This window comes from Xyrauchen texanus, chromosome 5 (genome assembly GCF_025860055.1).
Source record: "Xyrauchen texanus isolate HMW12.3.18 chromosome 5, RBS_HiC_50CHRs, whole genome shotgun sequence".
In the NCBI taxonomy this organism is placed as follows: Eukaryota; Metazoa; Chordata; class Actinopteri; order Cypriniformes; family Catostomidae; genus Xyrauchen; species Xyrauchen texanus.
Window position 1 is genome coordinate 15,683,285 of NC_068280.1, and position 21,468 is coordinate 15,704,752.

At 39.8% G+C, this 21,468-nt stretch overlaps 1 protein-coding gene across 1 annotated transcript in view; it reads right to left on the bottom strand.

Moving 5' to 3' along the window:
- The window catches only part of wdr17 (WD repeat domain 17), a 62,218-nt gene that overhangs the window by 35,794 nt on the left and 4,956 nt on the right, over positions 1 to 21,468 (bottom strand). Inside the window, exons 2-7 of the mRNA XM_052126902.1 lie at positions 7,037 to 7,165; positions 6,661 to 6,844; positions 6,253 to 6,483; positions 5,487 to 5,738; positions 580 to 702; positions 281 to 468 (exon numbers count right to left, since the gene is read on the bottom strand). Of these exons, the coding sequence (XP_051982862.1) occupies positions 281 to 468; positions 580 to 702; positions 5,487 to 5,738; positions 6,253 to 6,483; positions 6,661 to 6,844; positions 7,037 to 7,159 (1,101 nt within the window). The 5' untranslated portion in view covers positions 7,160 to 7,165. The remainder of the gene's footprint in view (positions 1 to 280; positions 469 to 579; positions 703 to 5,486; positions 5,739 to 6,252; positions 6,484 to 6,660; positions 6,845 to 7,036; positions 7,166 to 21,468) is intronic.

Here is a 21,468-nt window from a genome sequence, read left to right on the forward strand (position 1 = left end):
TGTTTGAGCATTATCAACTCTGATTTGTTGTTAGTAGAGTGCCAAGTGTCTTCTTTCCAAAGAGACCTTAATTGTGCCTGTGGTACACTGTTCTCAGGAGCTATATTTATTTTAATTCAGGTATGTCATTTTCAGCTGTGAGCCCCTGAGTGGGGGTGCAGGTTAACAGGTTAAATACAATTCCCAGTTTATTCAGTGCACTAATTCGATAAACTATAACAATCCTTTCAGGCTTTTAGTGTACGTTACCCCACAGGTAACAGCATGACAGTGTTCCTACCAGGTCTCGCAGGAAGTCCCACTTTTTGGCGCCCATGTCATAGAGTCCCACCCCCCCATCCATAAAACAGCAGACAGCGTGGCCAGGGGGGAGGGAGAAGGCCTGGTTCTGTGAGAGAGTAGGGGGAGGCACAGCCTCGCTAGTTGAGGAGGTGTAATGATTCTTGGAAGGGGAATTTGAGCTAAAGGCTAAGAGTGAGAAAACATCAAGGTCAATATGAGTCATTGTGATGGCATACATAAACACACACAAGCAGCCAAACATAAATGCTAATACATGGTGACCAAGAAAATACATACATTTTTTTGCTGGTGGAGAATTCAAAACATGAAGTGCATGGAAGCCAGTTTTCTTCAGCTTGAAGTTATCAAGAGGTGTCACTCTTGATACGTTCCATATTCTCAACACGCCAACTTGAGAATCTTTAATTAGAAGAAACAATATAACATTTTTAGGGTTGCTCTGATGCCAAAATGTTGTATTCGGTACGACTGCAGCACTGGTACCTCGGTATTGAAACTAAATCAATACTTAGGCAACAAATAAATAGACTCGGATTACAGATAATTTAGGCCTACACTGAGAAGGACTTGATTATATTATAAATGTGTCTTGCAGTTACAAATTCTGTGTTTTCTATTTACATTTTTCTGGATTCAATGTTTTATTTTTTAATAAAAAAAATAAAATCAAAACAAATCTCTGCTGGCCTAACATGCCAAATAAATAAATATTTTTCATCCTTTCCTTCTCAATCACCTTTTTGCCACTCATAATTAATCTACAAACAAATAGAGAAAAATGTAAAGTTTATCCAGTCAGAATTTATTCCTTGATGCTTACAAGCAATGTGTGATAACTGTTTCACAAATCGCATGCCCAAAGCCGAGCTCTAGAGCTGAAAAATTAGTCGACGTTATCGTCAACGTCGACAATAAAAAACATTGCGACAAAAATTTTCATTGTCAAATAGTCGTTTGATCTCATTAAACGTAATATAAGATCACATTAAACTGTAGGCTACTCATGATGCACGAGAGCAGCACTGCAACTCGCGCCTGACTGAGGAGAGGAAGAATTACACAGATCACAGTCCAGATGCAATCTAACCTATCCAGCTTCAGCTTATGTAGATAGCAAAGTACAAGGGAAATATACAAAAATACCAAAGAAGTAAACACAGAAGCACTCTCGTTGTGTAATAAGTGGAGTCAGAGCTCTTTAAAGGAAACACCCTGCCCGGTGTTACATCTTAAATGCAGTTATATTAATGCGTTATTGCTTTATTAAAGTTCAAATAATATGTAAGCAGGTCATGTAATTAACTACAAACTCCGAAACTGGCATTTCTCTGTGCAGTCAGCGCGAATGTCCCGATCTAAGGGGGAGAGATTGAAACTGCACCTGGCTGATGCACACACTGTGGCGGGGACGCTCGTCCCTCCAGTGTGCACCTACTGCTGCTAGATTATACCGTGATGGCTTGTGATTTATAGAATCATAATATATGTCACTGTGCATTTCTTATCGTGAAGAAAATTGGCAATGCGCAGCTTTATTACTAAGAGTGTTTTTTTTGGTGAGTTAAAGATGGATTGAAGTGAACAAGGTGAGAGAGGGTAGACTTCACCTCATTATACACTGAAACAAAATACGCTTATGATTTGTTTTGGCTTGTTTTCCAATATAAATGTCTAAAACTCCTTTAAATAAATGTACATTTACTTTAAGAACAATACTGCAGAATAAACAATTGCTATCTGAGAATGTTGAATATAATATTAAAAGCACAAATATTTTTAAATATCTAAAAGAGAATAGATCTTGAATATACACATATTTCAATATGCTGTATTATACTGTACTTGCAGAAGTATAACCAAGTGAACAAATGCACTTGTATACAAAATAAACTTATATTTAAGATACATTCTCTTAAAGCAAGTCTAAATATCTTATATGCTGATTCTCAGGCAAATATAAGGATTTTTAGACAATTTTAAATGGAAAACAAGACAAAGACACTTGATAACTAAAGTTTTATTTTGTTCACAAGCTGAATAATCGATTAAGATGTATGATTAATTGTCACAATAATCATCGAATTATAATTCTAATAATCGTTAGATTAATCGATTATCAAAATAATCGTTAGTTGCAGGCTTACCGAGCTCGAGCAACGTGTGAGTTTGAGCTCCACCTTGTCAGGCCTTCAGAATTTCTTTAGAATCCCTCAACAGTGCAAGTGAATAGGCATCTAAAGTCAGATTGTCAGATTCATCAGCCAATCAGATTGATTTATTTGTTCTTGGTGGGTGTGATCTTTAGGATATGTCCCAGTCGAGGCCTTCTAGCTGGCCTTGAGTGACGCAGTCAAGCTTTAAGTGATGTACGTAATTCAAGAGCAAAAGATCAAGCTGTCTGATGAGTCGGCTGTCATCACCATTGAGAAAGAGATCCTTATGAATTTAAAAACACGAGATGTTCTGCATGACCGTGTGATTGCTTAATTTATTATACAGGGAATTAGGACTGATTTTCACTTCAAGTAAATTGGTAAGTGCTTTTTGCATTGTTATAGCAACATCAGGAGTTTTCTATGTGTAAATTAGGCTGCTTGAGCATTCAGTGTCTGATCAAGTTTTGAAAAGTAGTTCTGCGTTCCATTCAACTCGGAAAGTCTGATTTTACAACTTCCTACTAGGACAAGTGCAAAGTGCATATTTAAGTCAGAATTACAACTTATAGGCTTATGCAGAAATTCTCAACTCCAATTTCACCGAGATGCAAGTGCATGATTTCACACAAACTTGTCGACACAGGGAGACATACAAAGTAAGTGATAAACATTCTCTTTAGTAAGTAATTTTGATACATTTGTTAGTTTCCACATTACATGATATCAAAACTTGTTTAAAAACAAGTAAAACACCTGCAGAAACAGGAGTATAAAACATGGTAAATTATCATCTCTTTTGATAATTGTACACCTGAAGCACAAATGCTAGCGCTGCAGCATTGTTTATCAGTTGGGATGCTTGGAGACATCTCTAATGAGAGTCAAACTCCTGCTAAGCTAACGGGAGCGTTGCAGCTCCGAATATAAGGGAATTAAATGCATTTATGGTCAGAGATATTAAGAAGGAATATCCCACATCCAACTTGAATGGAATGCAGCATAACTGTGTACCCGGATGAAACTAAATTTATTGCAAGCAACATTTAAATCGCAAAAATTATTAGATCGATTTTTCCTGGTATTATAGACCACCTTGGTAGATTAATCTGAAAAATAATGATTTTTGAATGTCTGTTCCGGAGACGATCATTTCACAAAACAATCATGCTGCAGTTAAAATTAGGCTTGCTTGAGCATTAAGTGTTGTTTCAATTTCAGGCTTTCGATGCGTGGACGTGTTTTAAAAATGTAAATTGGTATTACTAGTTAGCCGTGACGTAATGTATGACGCCCAAAGGCATAGGGTGTCTTATTCATTGTGAAACTGTGTTTTCTTAATGGCATAAATTATACTGAAGGCCTAGGGGTCACTTTCTTTTCAGAAAATTACTTGAAGTGACCATAACATGTAACCTTTGCTAATTGCCTTGTGAAAGGGCCTTTGTGGAGGGCTTGTGTTGCTCACATTAATTTGGAACACATTAATTTATGTGGTGCTCCCTACCGGCAGTGCCCATCAAGGGTGCAAAAATGCAGTTTGGAATTCGCCCATGAAGTTCCAAACATAAGCTGGGGAGGAACTTGTTCATCTAGGCCTCCCAATATTATTCCAAGTATATATAAGCGGCTACAGCAGTGACGATTCTTCCAGCATCACTCCATCTCACCATTTCAACTTTATTTTTCATAATGCCTACACAAATTATTATTTCAAAATTGTCTTTCTATTTTTTTGCTTTAGTCAGATAGTCCAGCCCTGTCCTGTGCTCGAGCCCCTCCGTTATGGACAGCACGCTAAATTAGTTTACCTTAATGCGCTCCAGGACTATATGAACCAGTGAACACGTGAAACATCTTTGAATGAAACAATACATAATTATAATTATAGAAGTAGAAAATGAAACTGGTATTTCAAACTACATTCCTGCTGAAATTAAAAATTACTTATCAACTAAAAGAGAGATCTAGCCTGTGACGAGGAGGAGGGCATGGTCGGGCTGTGATGATGCACGGCCGGTGCTGAATCAGCTGATCAGTGGGAGAGTGAAATAAAGGGGCACCAGAGGCATATCCGATATCTGTTTCACGATAGCAATGCTCCAGAAACATGTAATATCAAAACGGGACTTCATACCTTTGTTATGAAAACGCGATCGCCAGATGAATTGAGTTCGCCACACTTGGGTGAAATGTCCATGACAAGTGTTCATTGAAAAACATCCAATAGCACTTTTTGTCCATAAAAGTGATAAATCTGAGAAATATTGATATATTCTCCATTGTTTACATGAGATCTCGCCTGAAAGAATTATCCTTCGTCATCGTTCTTCAACAAACTATGCAATCTGAGCAGCATTCATGTTGTAAAACGGTATATTATCTTATATATTTGAGTCTCATAAACAAAACGAGCCTGTCTCCAAAGTCTATTTTAAAAAATGGGATGTAGTTTTATTCATAATAGCCAAGCAGTGCAGTCAGATGTTGTGTTGTCTTGAAAGGCAGAGCCTTAATTATACTCTTTACGCTTCCAGTGATTTTACAGAGAAAAAAGCTTGCAGGAAACTGTTAGATTATCTTCAAATTTAAAACATAACTTCTTTAGACTTGTGGCTTTGAGAACATTGTATTTCTGGGTTGTCTTGGCACTTTTATTATTGTTTTTTTAGATAATAAAAACATGTTCAGCACAAAATATTTCCATTACTATAAACTTCAGCTTCTCTAACTTTAAAAATCAACAACATATATTAATTCTGAAACTTGGAGAGAAGTGTCTTCTTTCAAAAGATACCACAATGGTGTCCATACTCCAAAGGGTCCAGTAAATACAACCATTTAAGTTCAGGTAAGTCGTTTTCATGGTTTGTGCTCAAAAAGGGGGAGCGTATCAACAAGTTAACTTTATGTTTGCTGTTACCTCCTCTTGCCTATCCTTTATCTGTTACACTGCCCTATTGAGCTAAAAAGTACTATCTCCCACTGGCACCTTTGTGTATGAAGAGTGTGTATTTGTGTTTATCTTACCCCCTGTGATAAACATGCCAGGTGCACTGGGCACCCAGGCCAGGCACTGCACAGAGGCTGCAGCACTAGGGAAACTAAAGGTAGTGATGCAGGATAAGGACTCAGTGTCCAGCAATCTGATGCCATTGTGCATGTTGGCCACAAGCAGGTAGTCTGTACTGAGGGGGTCCCACTCTAGAGCTGTGATGGGGTCCTCCTCATCTGTGCCTTCTAACGATTCAGGTCGCAGTACGTGCTTCTGATTCTTTGAGCCTGAGATAATGCAATTAAAAGAGATGCAGGTAATTCAAAAAAATAAGGTAATTAAGAGTTCTGGCTGGTTTAAAAGACATCAACTTAAATGAAGGAAAATGGTAAATACTGGGGGTAGAAACAGAAGTAATTTCAGTGTTTATCATTCATAAATACATTCTTATTGTGGCGCGCTATGTTGAATGTGATCATTTGCATAAGAATGGTTTTATAAAATATATTTTATCTTGTACGTGTACAATATACTGTATACTTTGTATTGTGTAGACTTAGAGTAAACACCTAGTTAAATTCCCTGTAAGTGCAACTTCAAATATAAACATGATTTCTGATTTTGATTTACACAAAAATAATTTGTGTTTCATGAATAAGGCCCAGTGTGTTATAACAGTTAATCTGGATGCAGTTCAAATTATGAATTATTATGAATTATTTTTTTTAGGTATTTCTTTTTTTATTTGTTCTCTTTCATAAAATCACTATACATGAGCTAACCTCAAACTTGTCACTGTACCTGGTTGAAAGATGGACAGACTCCCATCAGTGTGTCCAAACACAACTTTTCCCTTCTTCTGTGGATGCCAGCGGAACAGGCATATATCCGAGAGGAAACTGTGGGCTTCCTTGTGCACTGTGACTCCTGAGTCAGGCCCAGAGATGGTCCATAAGTACAGAGGACCCCGGTGGGATACGAAAGCAACACTGTCACCTGAGTTCCAGCACCAGCTTAGAGAGGCTGGAATACCTGATACACACAAATGAACAAGGCACAAACAGACACATATGAACAAGGAAGTAACCAAATATTCAATACTGATGGGAATACATGTTAAAGTTTGAGAGACTGCTAGTTGAAAAACAAATAATAATATTTGGTGGGGGGTACTTGGCATCAGATCACTTGTCAGAATGTCAGTGGTACCTTTGGTGTTATCTAGGCGTGCAACGGCCTTCTGCTCAGCCACATTCCAGATGATGAGCAGGTTATCTGCACTGGCACTGGCAAACACATCAGGGTTGTGCGGACACCAAGATATGGCTGTGATGGTCTTCTTGTGTTCAGACATGATCGCTCGCAGCTTAAACTCATTATATCTGTGATCAAGCTGGTGGGAGAGACTTCAGTAAGTTCCAATAAAACAATTTCAAACCTGACCTGATACTATTAAGAGAAAGGCTTCAATTCTTAATAATAAAAAGATAAGAGAAGATAATTCCTTTTATAATCAGTTCTTTGTCTGTTTTAATATAATCAACAATCTAATAGATAAAGAGAGGAATGTACACAAAACACTTACTTGGTACACATATATGGCGAGCGTGGCACAATAAGCAAACCTATCTCCGCTAGCAGCACACACGTCTTTATTCCAGGGCTGACATCCAGCAGCCAAAAGGCCCACCTGCTTCACCTGAGACATCTTTACCTGCACACAGTGATGTCATTGACACCAAAGAGAATCTGTGACCACTAGTCTTAGTACTCAGACCAAAAACACTGCTGATGCAGTAGCAAAAACAGACAAATGTTAAAGGCATGTTCACCCAGAAATTCTGCCACAATTTACTCACCCTCATGTTGTTTCAATCCCATATAATATTTTTTTTTACCTTCTGTAAAACACATTAGGCAGTATGTAGTCTCAGTCTCAGGCAGCACGCCCATGGACCACCCACAGTCTGTGCTAACCGTCTAATGCACATAACACACAAAATTGGAAAACACTTTCTTGAACGACTCAGCTTAAATCTTATTGGCTGGTTTGATGGAACTTCCACGAGTAGAAGCATATAGGACTTTTCATTAGTCTGCCTGGGAACAGAGTCGTGTTCACAAGGATCCGAGTTGATACAATGAGCATTTTAAAGGATGAAATAATCACCAGATTTGTCCAAGTTTCCCAGGTAAGTGACCTCAAATCTTTTAACTATATTCAGAGTTTCATTTGAGGAATGTAGCAGAAAGTAAAGAGGATATCCACAAGCACAACTGCAAGTTGTCCTTAGTTATGTCTTAGCTGTTATGCACTCTCTACACATTTTCCACTATTTTCCAGTGTGCTTTCTGTGCAATCTAATATTAAAACTTTTATTATGGTATGATACATCTCTGATAACCCTGCCCCTAAATGGCACGTAATGTCAAATCCGACAGTGATTGATGCCTTTACATGTCAGTTAGAGAGCTCTATCTAAGTGGGCGGTTCTTGGCCAATTGAAGCTTCTATATATCCTAAACCTTTGCCGTTTCAAAGTTAAAGGTCTGGCTATGCGAGACTAGGCAGTATGTAATTAACAGTCAGCCTCAGTCACCATTCACTCAGTCAGTCAATGTATCTTTTTTCCCCATACAATATAAAAGTGAATGGTGACTGAGGTTGTCATTCTCCTCTAACATCTCCTTTTGTGTTTCACAGAAGAAAGCAAGTCATATGGGTTCATTAGGTGAACTATCCCTTTAACGTAGGAGTAACAGCACGCAGACTACAACATGCATGTATAACAGCATTCAGATACTTTAATGGATATATCTGAGTACAGTATACCATAACAGCTGACATTGAGAAAAATCTTACATTCTAACTGTAATTGTATGAAAGCTTCATACCTAAATAATGCTATTCATCAATGTTCTCTCTCACTTGTTGTAAGCTTCATTCAGGTAATGATGTAAACATCAAACATGCAGACTGTGGTAGAGTCACATTTGTATGTAAACGTCACACATGCAGAATGCCTGAAAGGCATAGGATAAAACTAGGGAGAATCAGTCCTCTTTTCTATTTGCCTCCCTCTCTCTCCTTTACATTTGAAGGGACAAGCCTACACCAGATGTCTCTGGCTAAAGACAGCCACGCAGCACCTACCTTTGATTCATTGTGATATCTGCTATACCAGCACAGGCTTTCCATGTCTGCTCTCCTCTCCCCTTCACAGATGCAAAGCTGAATGGGGCTCTGCCTTAGCGAGTACAAGAAGAAGTGTTTAAGCAGAGCGCGTATGTGTGACTGTTGCCCACAGCGCATGTATATGTGGAAGTGGGGGTTGAGAACAAGAGAGCAAGTGAGGGAGAGAGAGAGAGAACATGCTCATTGACTGGTGCAGGCTGCTCGTGTAGGAGAGGAGGCTGGAGACAAGAGCGACAGAACAGCTCCCGTCGGTAGCCAGGCAACAGCAAGATCCCTTCATTTCAACTCCCTCACTTCACCCCCCCCCACCCAAACGCACAACCACACACCTCTCACCAATGCACTGCCTCCTTGAAGGTGTTTGTCCTCCATCTCCCTTATCATGATCAAAGGTATAGTTAACCCCAAAAAAATACAATTCAGGCATTATTTTCTCACCCTCCTGCTGTTCGAAACCCAAATTACTTTTTGTTTTTATATTTTGGTACACAAAGGGAGAAATCACTATAATACAATGGCATTGGACGGTGACCACCAGTTTCAAATGATGCAAAAGTATCATTCAGAAGTCTAATAAACTATTCCATAAGGTTTGGTGAAAAACAAAACTTAATTACATTTTTTGGTTTGTGAAAATCTTAACTAAACTATGTTTTTTAAATTTGATTTTCTAATAAAGGCAAAGCCAGCCTGTGTAAGATTGCCACTTTTTAAGTTTTAAAATGCAGGACACTCTATCTAGAATATTTAACAGTGATGGTTGGGGTGGACTGGCTAACATATTCAGATGGTCCCTTACCACACCCTCCACAGTTTTGGCACATTTTAGCTGTCACTGTGGTGGTGGGGGCGTGGTCGAGTGCCGGCTTGTGAATGGAGAGTGAGATCTGGAGATGAGAATGGTAAAGATAATCACCTGTCAATGATTGTCTCTAACAGCAGTTGTCATAGCAGTGAGAGTTGGAGATGCCTAATGATTTAAGGGTGAGCCAGACACCAGTGAGGGGTAGAGAGAGCTACCCCCACACACCCAGAGAGTGTGTTGAATTTTTGCAGCTGAAAAGCGTGGTTTTCAGTTGTAAAATAAAAATACTTTTTGAGTTGGATTCGCTGTCTCCCACTTCCTCCTTTCAGCTCTTTGCAAACTTGTTAAAGTCCCTTACCCATCGATGGCACAATTTCCAAGGTTAAATTAATAATTTGAATGATTTCATAGTGACACCATCGGGCCAGTTTCAATACGGGACAAATCGCATCCCGTATTGATTCGATACTGGAAGCATCATTCCCCAACATGGAGATGTTCAGGTAAAATGTACATGAATATATTAGGGAAAGTGTGTATTTTTGGTGCTGTGACAAGTCAGCATTTCTTCACTTTTTCACAATTTAAATCACCTTTATCTTTTTCTAAGTAATATTAGCTTATGGAAACTGCAAGCATAATAATTACAGGGTAACACTTTACAATAAGGCTCTATACTAATTAAGCGTAAATGCATTAGCCATGAAACTAACAATGAACAATATACATTTACAGCATTTATCAATCTTGGTTAATGTTAACTTAAAAAAATTCAATTGTTCATTGTTTGTTTATGTTTCTATTGCATTAATTGATTGCATTTAACATATACAAATTTTTACGTTAAAAATGCATTAGTAAATGTATTAATTTGGCGGGTGCTTTAGTATATTGAAATTAATATTAACCAAGATAACGGAGTGTGGCATGGGGAGTGTGGTCATGTGTCAGTCTGCGGGAGAGAGAGAGTGGTAAGGTTCGTCACCTGGGTCGTAATAATCTCTAACACCTGTTTCTAATTATAGTGATGGTGGAGGAAGACCTGAAAAGGCAGTGGGAGAGTGATACCAGAGCCTGTTCCTTGTGTGTTTGGCCACCAAGAGCTCTTTATGTTTTAGTTTCTGTGTGAGAAGAAGACCAACACCAAGCCCTCATGTTGCTATGCCTGGAGCTGGAACAACGGTTTCAAGCCCTGCTCTAGGCACAAGCGGATTACCAGCAGGTATTCCGGAGCCTGATCGCCAGAATGGGGGCTTGTGTTGCAACCCCCACCCCACCCCGGAGCCAACCCCACCTGTTTCTCTGCCGAAAATTGGGCCAAGTGATGACCCAGAGGCCTTCTCAGATTTGTTCGAAAAGATGGCCGAGGTATGGAAGTGGCCTCCTGACCAGTTGGTGGCCCGCTTGTTGCACCTACATTCCGGGGAGATCCAGCTAGCGATACAACAACTATCCTGCTGCCAGCCTCCTTACCTATCAACAGCTGAAGAAAGCCATCCAGCAACTGGTTGGTCATAGCCCCGAACAGAGTTGTCAGCTCTTCAGGTCCCTGAGCTTCGAGAGGCATGACCACCCATTCGCTTTTGCCCAACAGCTACAGGATGCCGACTGGAAATGGTTGCTGGCAGAGGGAAACCACGGCACCGTGGATGTTGTTGATCTGGTGGTACTGAAGCAGTTCCTCTCCCAGCTGCCTCCCGGAATGACCGAGTGGGTCCAGTGCCACCGCCCGGCATCACAGGAGGAGGCCGCCCAGCTGGCAAAGGACTACATGGCAGTGTTTCCAGGAGACAGCGATGCAGTGTTTTTACTTCTCTCTCTTCTCTCTCTCCACATTTCCATATGGAGCAGTCACGTGACGTGTCCCTCAAGCATGCATTTGTCCAAGTGAAAGTAACTGATGTTCAACAGCTCCAGCATAATGTTGCGCTCACATACTCGTTCAGTGTTTACCACCCACAAACCAACGGGTTGGTTGAGTGATTTAATAAGACCATAAAAAACATGATTCGTAAGTTTGTACATGAAGACACTAAGAATTGTGATAAGTGGCTTGAACCCCAGTTGTTTTCTGTATGAGAGGTCCCGCAAGCCTCCCATTTGAGCTACTGCATGGGCGGCAGCCGTGCGGCATGCTCGACGTCATATGGGAAGCTTGGGAGGAAGGACCTTCAAATAGCAAAAGTCTAATTCAATATGTTCTGGACCTTAGAGCAAAACTCATCACTTTGGAGCAGGTAACACAAGAGAATTTCATCCAAGTGCTAGATTGTCAACACTGATGGTACGACAGGGGCACCTGGCACAGGGAGATAATGTGCTTGTATTGCTGCCTACTTCTTGCTCAAAATTACTCACTAAGTGGCAAGGGTCCCTCGAGTTGGAGATCTCGATTATGAGGTTAGGCAAACAGATAGAGGGGCACATCAAATCTACCACCTCAACCTCCTCAAACCATGGAGGGAGGTGGTGCCTGTAGCCTTAGCAAGAGGGTGGAGCTCAGGCCAGAGGTAACTCTATTAATTAATTTAATTTACCCCAGTCCCTTGTGGAGACCACCTCTCACCATCGCAGCTTACATACATTGCCCTGTTGCAAGTGGAATTCGTGGATGCGTTTTCACCCCTTCCAGGTCGCACAAACAAGCACTATAAGCACAAAAAAGAGCACTATATCGAGACGTAGCCACCCCTGTTGTCTTCCTTAACACAAGAAAAAGGTTGTTCAGGAAGAATTAGTGGCAATGGTGGAAATGGGCATAATACAAGAGTCACACGGTGATTGGGCCAGCGCAGTAGTTCTGGTTCTGAAGAGCGATGGCTCGGTCCGGTACTTTGTTGACTATTGGAAAGTCAATACGTGTCCAAATTTGACGCTTAACCAATGCCACGAATTGACGAGTTACTTGATCAGTTGGGCACGGCTCAATTTTACTTGATGCTAGACTTAAAAAAGGGTTATTGACAGATCCCTTTAACTCCAATATCCTGAGAAAAAAATTGCTTTTTCCACACCGTTCGGATTACACAAATTTGGGACGCTTCCATTCAGTTTGTTCTGAGCCCCAGGCCACATTTCAGCGCCTCATGGACAAGATGCTCAGACCGCATACGGCATATGCCACCACATATCTAGACAATATCATAATTTATAGTAATAACTGGCAGCGGCATATGCATCATCTGAGGGCTGTCGGCGCTGCGGCCCAACCCAATGAAGTGTACAATTGGGCGGGTGGAAGTTAGGTATCTAGTGTTCCACTTGGGTCATGGGCAGGTGCATTCACAGGTTAACAAAACCATAGCAATTGCAGCCAACCCGACGCCCAAGACCAAAAAGGAGGTAAGGCAGTTTTTGGGGTTGGCTGGCTACTACCGGAGGTTTCTGCCTAGTTACTCTGATGTCACCAGCCCACTGACTGACCTTAAAGGGGGCCCCTGATCCAGTCCAGTGGACAGAGTCATGCCTACAGGCTTTCCTGAAGGTAAGGGCCGCTTTTGCATGCACCTGACTTATCTCTTCCCTTTTGTTTACAGACTGATGCATATGCCCAGGGGCAGGAGATGGTGCTCTCGCAGGAGGTGGGAGGGGAGGAATGGCCAGTGCTGTTTATTAGTCACAAGCTCATGGAGACAAAGTATAGTACCATCGAGAAGGAGTGTCTTGGGATTAAGTGGGCTGTTCTTACCCTCCGCTACTACCTGCTGGGGCAGGCCTTCACCCTCTGCTCCGATCACGCTCTTCTGCAGTGGCTCCACCGCATGAAGGATCCTAACGCTCAGATCACCCATTGGTATCTGGCTCTTCAGCCCTTTAAATTCGAGGTGGTCCACAGACCGGGGGCGCAGATGGCTGTGGCTGACTTTCTCTCCGGAAATGGGGGGGAAGTAGGCAGGCCGGATGTTGCCCTGGCCTGAGTCAGCGGTGGGGGTATATGGCATGGGGGGCATGGTCATGTGTCGGTCTGCGGGAGAGAGAGAGAGAGGAAAGTCTTGTCACCTGGGACGCAATTATCTCTAACACCTGTCTCTAATTATAGTGATGACAGATGGAGACCTAAAAAGGCACGCCAGGGCGTCAGAGTGGTAGAGAGATATCAGAGTCTGTTCCTATAGTTGTGTTTGATACTATTGACCTTTTTGTGCGTCTGGCCACCAAGAGCCCTTTTTGTTTTAGTTTCTGAGAATAAATACCAACAGGAATTTGTGGAAACGGCCTCCCGTCATCACCAGAGCCTTGAGGAACCGAGTCGGAGTCAAACGACGGATGAACACACGTTCAGAGTCTGGGCAGAGATAGAATATTTACAGGTGAAACTCGAAAAATTAGAATATCGTGCAAAAGTTCATTAATTTCAGTAATTCAACTTAAAAGGTGAAACTAATATATTATATAGACTCATTACAAGCAAAGTAAGATATTTCAAGCCTTTATTTGATATAATTTTTAGGATTATGGCTTACAGCTTATGAAAACCCCAAATTCAGAATCTCAGAAAATTTGAATATTACATGAAATCAATAAAAAAAAAAGGATTTTAAATACAGAAATGTCGGCCCTCTGAAAAGTATAATCATGCATATGTACTCAGTACTTGGTTTGGGCCCCTTTTGCATTAATTACTGCCTCAATGCGGCATGGCATGGATGCTATCAGCCTGTGGCACTGCTGAGGTGTTATGGAAGACCAAGATGCTTCAATAGCGGCCTTCAGCTATTCTGCATTGTTTGGTCTCATGTCTCTCATCTTTCTCTTGGCAATGCCCCATAGATTCTCTATGGGGTTCAGGTCAGGTGAGTTTGCTGGCCAATCAAGCACAGTAATACCATGGTCATTGAACCAGGTTTTGGTACTTTTGGCAGTGTGGGCAGGTGCCAAGTCCTGCTGGAAAATGAAGTCAGCATCTCCATAAAGCTTGTCTGCTGAAGGAAGCATGAAGTGCTCTAAAATGTCCCGGTAGATGGCTGCGTTGACTCTGGACTTAATAAAGCACAGTGGACCAACACCAGCCGATGACATGGCTCCCCAAACCAACACAGACTGTGGAAACTTCACACTGGACTTCAAGCATCTTGGATTGTGTGCCTCTCCATTCTTCCTCCAGACTCTGGGACCTTGGTTTCCAAATGAGATGCAAAATTTGCTCTCATCAGAAAAGAGGACTTTGGACCACTGAGCAACAGACCAGTTCTTTTTTTCTTTAGCCCAGGTAAGACGCTTCTGATGTTGTTTGTTGTTCAGGAGCGGCTTGACAAGAGGAATACAACATTTGAAGCCTCAGTCCACTCCTTGTGAAGCTCCCCCACACATTTGAATGGCCTTTTCCTGACAATCCTCTCCGGGCTATGGTCATCCCTGCTGCTTGTGCACCTTTTTCTTCCACACTTTTCCCTTCCACTTAACTTTCTATTAATGTGCTTTGATACAGTACTTTGAGAACATCCAACTTCTTTTGCAATTACCTTTTGAGGCTTTCCCTCCTTGTGGAGGGTGTCAATGATGGTTTTCTGTCTGGTCAATCTGACTGTCAGGTCATGATTGTGAATTCAACTGAACCAGACTGAGAGACCATTTAAAGGCTCAGGAACCCTTTGCAGGTGTTTAGCTGATTAGAGTGTGACACTTTGAGCCTACAATACTGAACCTTTTCACAATATTCTAATTTTCTGAGATTCTGAATTTGGGGTTTTCATAAGCTGTAAGCCATAATCATCAAAATTATATTAAATAAAGGCTTGAAATATCTTACTTTGCTTGTAATGAGTCTATATAATATATTAGTTTCACCTTTTAAGTTGAATTACTGAAATTAATGAACTTTTGCACGATATTCTAATTTTTCGAGTTTCACCTGTAGGTGTGTTATTCTTGTGGATCAAGTTTATTGTTTGTACAGTTTACGGACCGCCGAGTCCGCTCATTGTTGCTAATAATACTCAAGGTATTAATGTAACATATTGTTATCACAGATAAGAGTTTGCTGTGTTGTAATCCAACCCCGTTGGACTGTTGTGTATTTACGCCATCGCGGATGAGACTAGCACACTGTGTTTATCCATTAAAGGACCAAAAGCCGCGGGACGGGTTACGAGCCGTTCACCGCTTCTCTGAGTGATAAACTAACAGTTGCCTTCTCTCCCACAATCGCGAAACTGGCTTCAGCACCGCCGCTTTATTATATGCGTGCGCGCGTGACCCCTCACATTGTCCCCAAGTTATCGTACAAGCAGAGACACGTGGTAAACGGGCAGATGCCATTAACCGGCTTCTCTCCACCCACATTCGCAGCCATACTATCTGGCCAGAAATCTCACGTGACGTACTCTCCACGAGAGTCACGTCCTCCATTTTGTGCATGTCACTCCTTACACACACACACCCCCTCTCTCAAACTCACACAAACACACACACACACATATACACCGTCCTCTCATGTGTTATAGGCTCATTTTGGTTACCATATCTAATCACGTCACTGTTTAGTTTGTAGTTGTAAGTCGGAAGTTAATTGACTGCATTGTATTAATTATTAATTGATATTTCTGCATCAATAAACTTTGTTATATTTCAAAGAGAAGTGTTTTGGTTTGTTTTGCATACACATGGGTCAAAGGCTAGCAGGGTATGCCAGTGCTCGAATTCAAACCATCATTGTTTCCTTTTCAATTTTGATGATCTACGGACATCAATATTCCTAAGAGAACAATCTAATATTGTCTGGTTATTACAGGGTGGTGCCCCGTCAACATTAATCCTAATTAATATTCTATTGATTTTGATAATTGACAATTATCTTTGATGATTGTTGAATTTGAAGGATCAATTAGCTAGTGTTAAGTCCAATCAATGTTCCATTAATTTTAATAATTAATTATTATTTTGATTAGATTTATTTTATTTTGATATTATTTATTGATAATAAATAATATTCTATTGAATTTGATGATTGTTGATTTAAAGGATTAAAACTAACATTGATTCTATAATCAGTGTTCTTTTGATTTTAATAATTGATAATTATCTAGGATAATTATTAATTATTGCTAATAACCAAACCCGCTCCTAAACTGTGAGCCCTACACCCACAAACTCAATCTTATCACTGAGTAACTACTGTTCGTTGTTAGTTCATGTTTACTTATGTAGTTAATGATAACCACTTCAACCATACTGCAAAGTGTTACCAATTACAATAAAAATGTTTTGTTTAAAATTGTTTTAGATGAAGAAATTATGTCACACCGCAGGACACTGCTGTCAATGCTTGACATTTCAGGTCAACTACACACATAAATATGCGTAAATGTTTATTTAGTGCAACAAAATCATTGAAAATAAAATGTGGCCGGAATATGTACAAAAGTTATTCAAAGTTAAAACATGAGTGAAAATCAGCAATGTGATGGCACATAAATGTACATATTATAGGGGCCTATAAACACAACAACCTGAAATATTTATAAAAAAAATAACAATAAGTATATGTAAAATATATGTTAAGTAAAACATACCTCATAGAAAGCAGATTCTTCTGCAAATTTATGTCGGCACTGTCTGAATTCCTTCCTCAGATTATCAGATTATTATTGACAAAACATGACAAGCACTATGAATTTGACAAGCAATGTTTCTGTCATCCTTCAAACAAAGTAAGACTCAAAGACTTATTTTCTGCATTTCTTTCAAGCTTGAACATTTTTCAGCAATTTGTGTCTAATAATAATGAAACAGCGCTTCCCAGCAAATGATTGTGCTGATTGGGTGAACTATGGAATACCTAGAGCCATAGGAAATTTCAAAATAGAAGTTATTGATGTTTCTTAAAATGATCATGAAATGTTCATTCAACTTTTTTGAGGGGCCCTGGTATGCGGCTGTGCTGTGTTCTATGTTGTGAATATCTTTGATGTGGTCCGATTGTAGCAACAAAAAAGCAAGTTCTCATTTAAATGGCACATCTCATGAGTGGGACTGGGACTGCTTGAACTGCTGCTCTTGTGCACTCGCATGAACGCACACAGGAGAGCAATGGTCGATGAAGATTTTCACAAACTAATGCAGGAAATCAGATTTTGGTTTGTTTCTCACCAAACTTTATTGCATGCCTTCAGAATGCAGCATAATTTGTATGTAATAATTTATTAGACTTCTGAATTATACTTTTGTATTTTGAAGCTTGAAGAGGTGAGCAGAGAGCATGGATTTTTTTCCAAAAAAATACTTTGTGTAGTGAAAATAAAATAATGATTGAATTTTTACAACTATAACTCAAATACACTCCTTTAAACTGCCCAATAAGACACACATACACATAAACCCATGCACAAATTTGCACACAGCCCACTATGCCCCATTCAAACCTTTTTAAGGATCCCTATGATACAAATGCATTGCAAATTCAAAAAATGCAAATGCAAAAATGGTCCATCAATGGCCCTCCAAATTGTCTTATTTAGACGGGCAGGCATAATGAGATGTTGGACAGACTGGGTAGAAATTAAAATAGCGTTTAGCTAATAATTTTATAATTATAATAAAGACTTGATATTTTATCACAATTAATTGAGAGGGTGCATGAAATGTTTGTCCTTTTAAACAATCTTTTGTCACACTGCAATTAAATGAAATATGGCAGGCAAAAAATTTGTTTAAAAATTATTACAAAATGTTGGCCAGTGATTTAAGATAAATACTGTGGAGTGGAGTGGTGGTGGTGTAGTGGCTAAAGCACAGGGCTGTTAATCAGAAGGTCACAGGTTCTAACCCCATGGCCACCACCATTGTGTCCTTGAGCAAGGCACTTAACTGGGGGGATTGTCCCTGTAATAATTGCACTGTAAGTCGCTTTGGATAAAAGCGTCTGCCAAATGCATAAATGTAAATGTACTTTTCTTTTAACAGTACATTAATATAAATTTGAATCTAGTTTACTTTTTACAAAGTGCCTCAAACAAATCAAGAATCTTTCAAAGATTTCATGCCACTAACCTTGCATCTTTTACAAATCAAGTGATTATTTAATTGTCAAAAGTGATTTCTGTACCAACCTGGTACCTTATATACACAAATTCTAAGCAGATCTATATAAAAAAACATATGTTTCCTTGCTCTCAAAAGTTGTGTAAAGCCAGCCAATCAGATTAGCGCTTGCTAGATTAAAAAAGTGTTTTCCAGTTTTGTGTGAAATATCAGATGGATACTTAATGGACTACGGGCGGTCTGTGGGCACCTGAGGCTGAGACTATGCGTCAAGTAACTGTGTGTGTGTGTGTGTGTGTGTGTGTGTGTGTGTGTGTGTGTGTGTGTGTGTGTGTGTGTGTGACTGTGTGTGACCTCAAGCCTCCAAATGCCACAGAGGTCGTGATCAGCAGAAATTTGGCTGTTAGCGATATCATCCCCCTCTACACCTCCCACCCCTATGGCTGGGCTGCGGGGGAGAGCATGAGTGAGATGTAGACAGGGTTAAATCACACACACACAGAGAGCGACAGAGAGAGAGGGGCCACTCATGAAACCGTTTCCTAGGCAATGAAGAATTTAACTCTGAGAAGCGGTTGAGATGAAGTGGCAGGAGCTCTGCTGGAGAGGGTGAGAGTCCTGGCCAGCATCAAACATCCTACACCTGGGTAGCACACACACCATGCCTACATATAGCCAACAGCCCACACCACCTACACACTCACTGTATCGGCTCAAATGCCTTCCAAGGCTCCTGTAATCAGATTGTGAGTAACTTCAGTGAGTCACGCAAGCAAAATTCATCTACATTGAAAGGCATTTAATATATGAGAAACATTTTAAAAAGAACAAAATGTATCTTCTAAAACACAGAGAACAAAATTATTGACATCACATTATGCCGAAGTACAGACCCTGAGAAAATTGCTTCATGGCAGTTCCTTTCGCAGACAATATTTCCATACAAATAATGCATAATGAGATCTGTGATAACATTTGCATAATTTTGATAGCTCAGCAAGTACCTCTTTTTCATTACTAATGTAAGACTACCGACATGCTCATCTTTGTTTCCTTCTCTCTGAGCATGAATCCAAGTAGTTGAGGGTCAGGGTATGTGCTTATATACACCAATCATCCACAACATTGAAACCACCTGCCTAATATCATGTTGGTCCCCCTCGTGCTGCCAAAATAGCACCAACCTGCATCTTAGAATAGCATTCTAAAATGCATTCTTCTCACCACAATTGTATAGAGTGGTTATTTGAGTTACTGTAGACTTTGTCAGTTCGAACCAGTCTGGCCATTCTCTGTTGACCTCTCTCATCAACAAGGCGTTTCCATCCACAGAACTGCCCCTCACTGGATGTTTTAAATTCTAGTAAATTCTAGAGACTGTTGTGTGTGAAAATCCCAGTAGATCAGCAATTATAGAAATACTCAAACCAGCCTGTCTGGCACCAACAAACATCCATGTGATTATCTAATAAGCCAATCATGTGACAGCAGTACATAAAATCATGTAGACATGGGTCAGGAGCTTCAGTTCATGTTCACATCAACCATCAGAATGGGGGAAAAATGTGTTCTCAGTGATTTGGACCATGGCATGATTGTTGGTGCCAGATGGGCTGGTTTTAGTATTTACATTTTTTGTTACTTTCAATAAAATTATGATCATTTTATTGGTTTGAAGCTTTTCAATTCAGATGAATTAAATTAATCAAATGAATTAAAAAGTATAATATTAATATAACTATAAAAAACACTTTTAAAGTTAATAAAAAAATTGTTAGCAGTGTTTGGGCACCCGGAATTGTATGACACAACATCATACATGTACAGAGAGTAAAATACATTGCTTGGAGGAAAGTGAGCGAGGAAGTTGGATTACCTGGTAAATTCTGAAAAAATGTGCGTCTACTTGATTCCAGCTATTGGTTGTACTTTACTATGAACCAAGTCGTGAAGCCCATCCTCATGTCTTTTTCCGGAAGAGAAGAGGGAATACTTGCGGGTTCGCGTTACATGTGCGAACACGCGTTTAAACACACATTTATAATTCAGTAGTCCAACTCACGTGAGCAATGCGAGGCGAAAATTTTCTTCGCGTTGTATATGAACACACCATTAGGCTTAAGATGCTTTTGGGAAACGAGGCCCAGGAAGATTCCTTCACAAATCAGAAAAACGGTTCTCAAGTTGATTCAATCATCTGGTCAAAGTGGTTAACTGCTCATATACAATACTTGTAAACATCTGCGGCTACATATTCAGATTATGCTTAAAAGTGAAACATCGATTGGTCAGTGGCAAACTTCTGAAGAGAGTGTGAAGGGTCAGTTGAGTTAAACATAGACTTTTCAAAAAGCTTGTGATTTGGTCTATAATATCATTGTGAAATCACGGTTAAAATACGATTAATTGTATAGCCCAAAAAGAAAGTCATATGGGTTTGGATTGACATAGGGGGTGAATAATTAATGACATAATATTTACTTTTGGGTGAACAAATGAACATAAAGGGCTTCAGAAAGAGTAATAAAAAAATTCAGGTGGTTGTTTATTAACAAGGACTTGGGTCAGAAATGCCAACCAAAGATAAAAATAACAGATATTTAAAGTTGCTGCCTAGTAAATTCCTCTGCTTTTTATCTGGCATCTAATATTTTATATACATATATATTAATTTACTTTTATAATATTATGTTCAAGGTCAGTAACACTTTATTTTACAGTGTCCTTGTTATCCACATTACATGTATTGACTATAGTAATAACAGTAAATTATGCATAATTACAAGTAACAAACCCTAATCCAAACCCCTTACTCTAAACCTACAGTTCGTATATGTTGTTAAATAATATTACTCAGGACTTACTTGTGCAATTACACTGCAATAAGGACACTGTAAAATAAAGTGTAACCAATTTTGAAAACAATGAATGTGAAGAAAACACTTCCAACAACTCTAAAATCCATCAAAATGTGTTTAATCAAATATACAGTAGGGACATATAAAATGTATTCTTGCAGTGCATTTATCAAGATTTT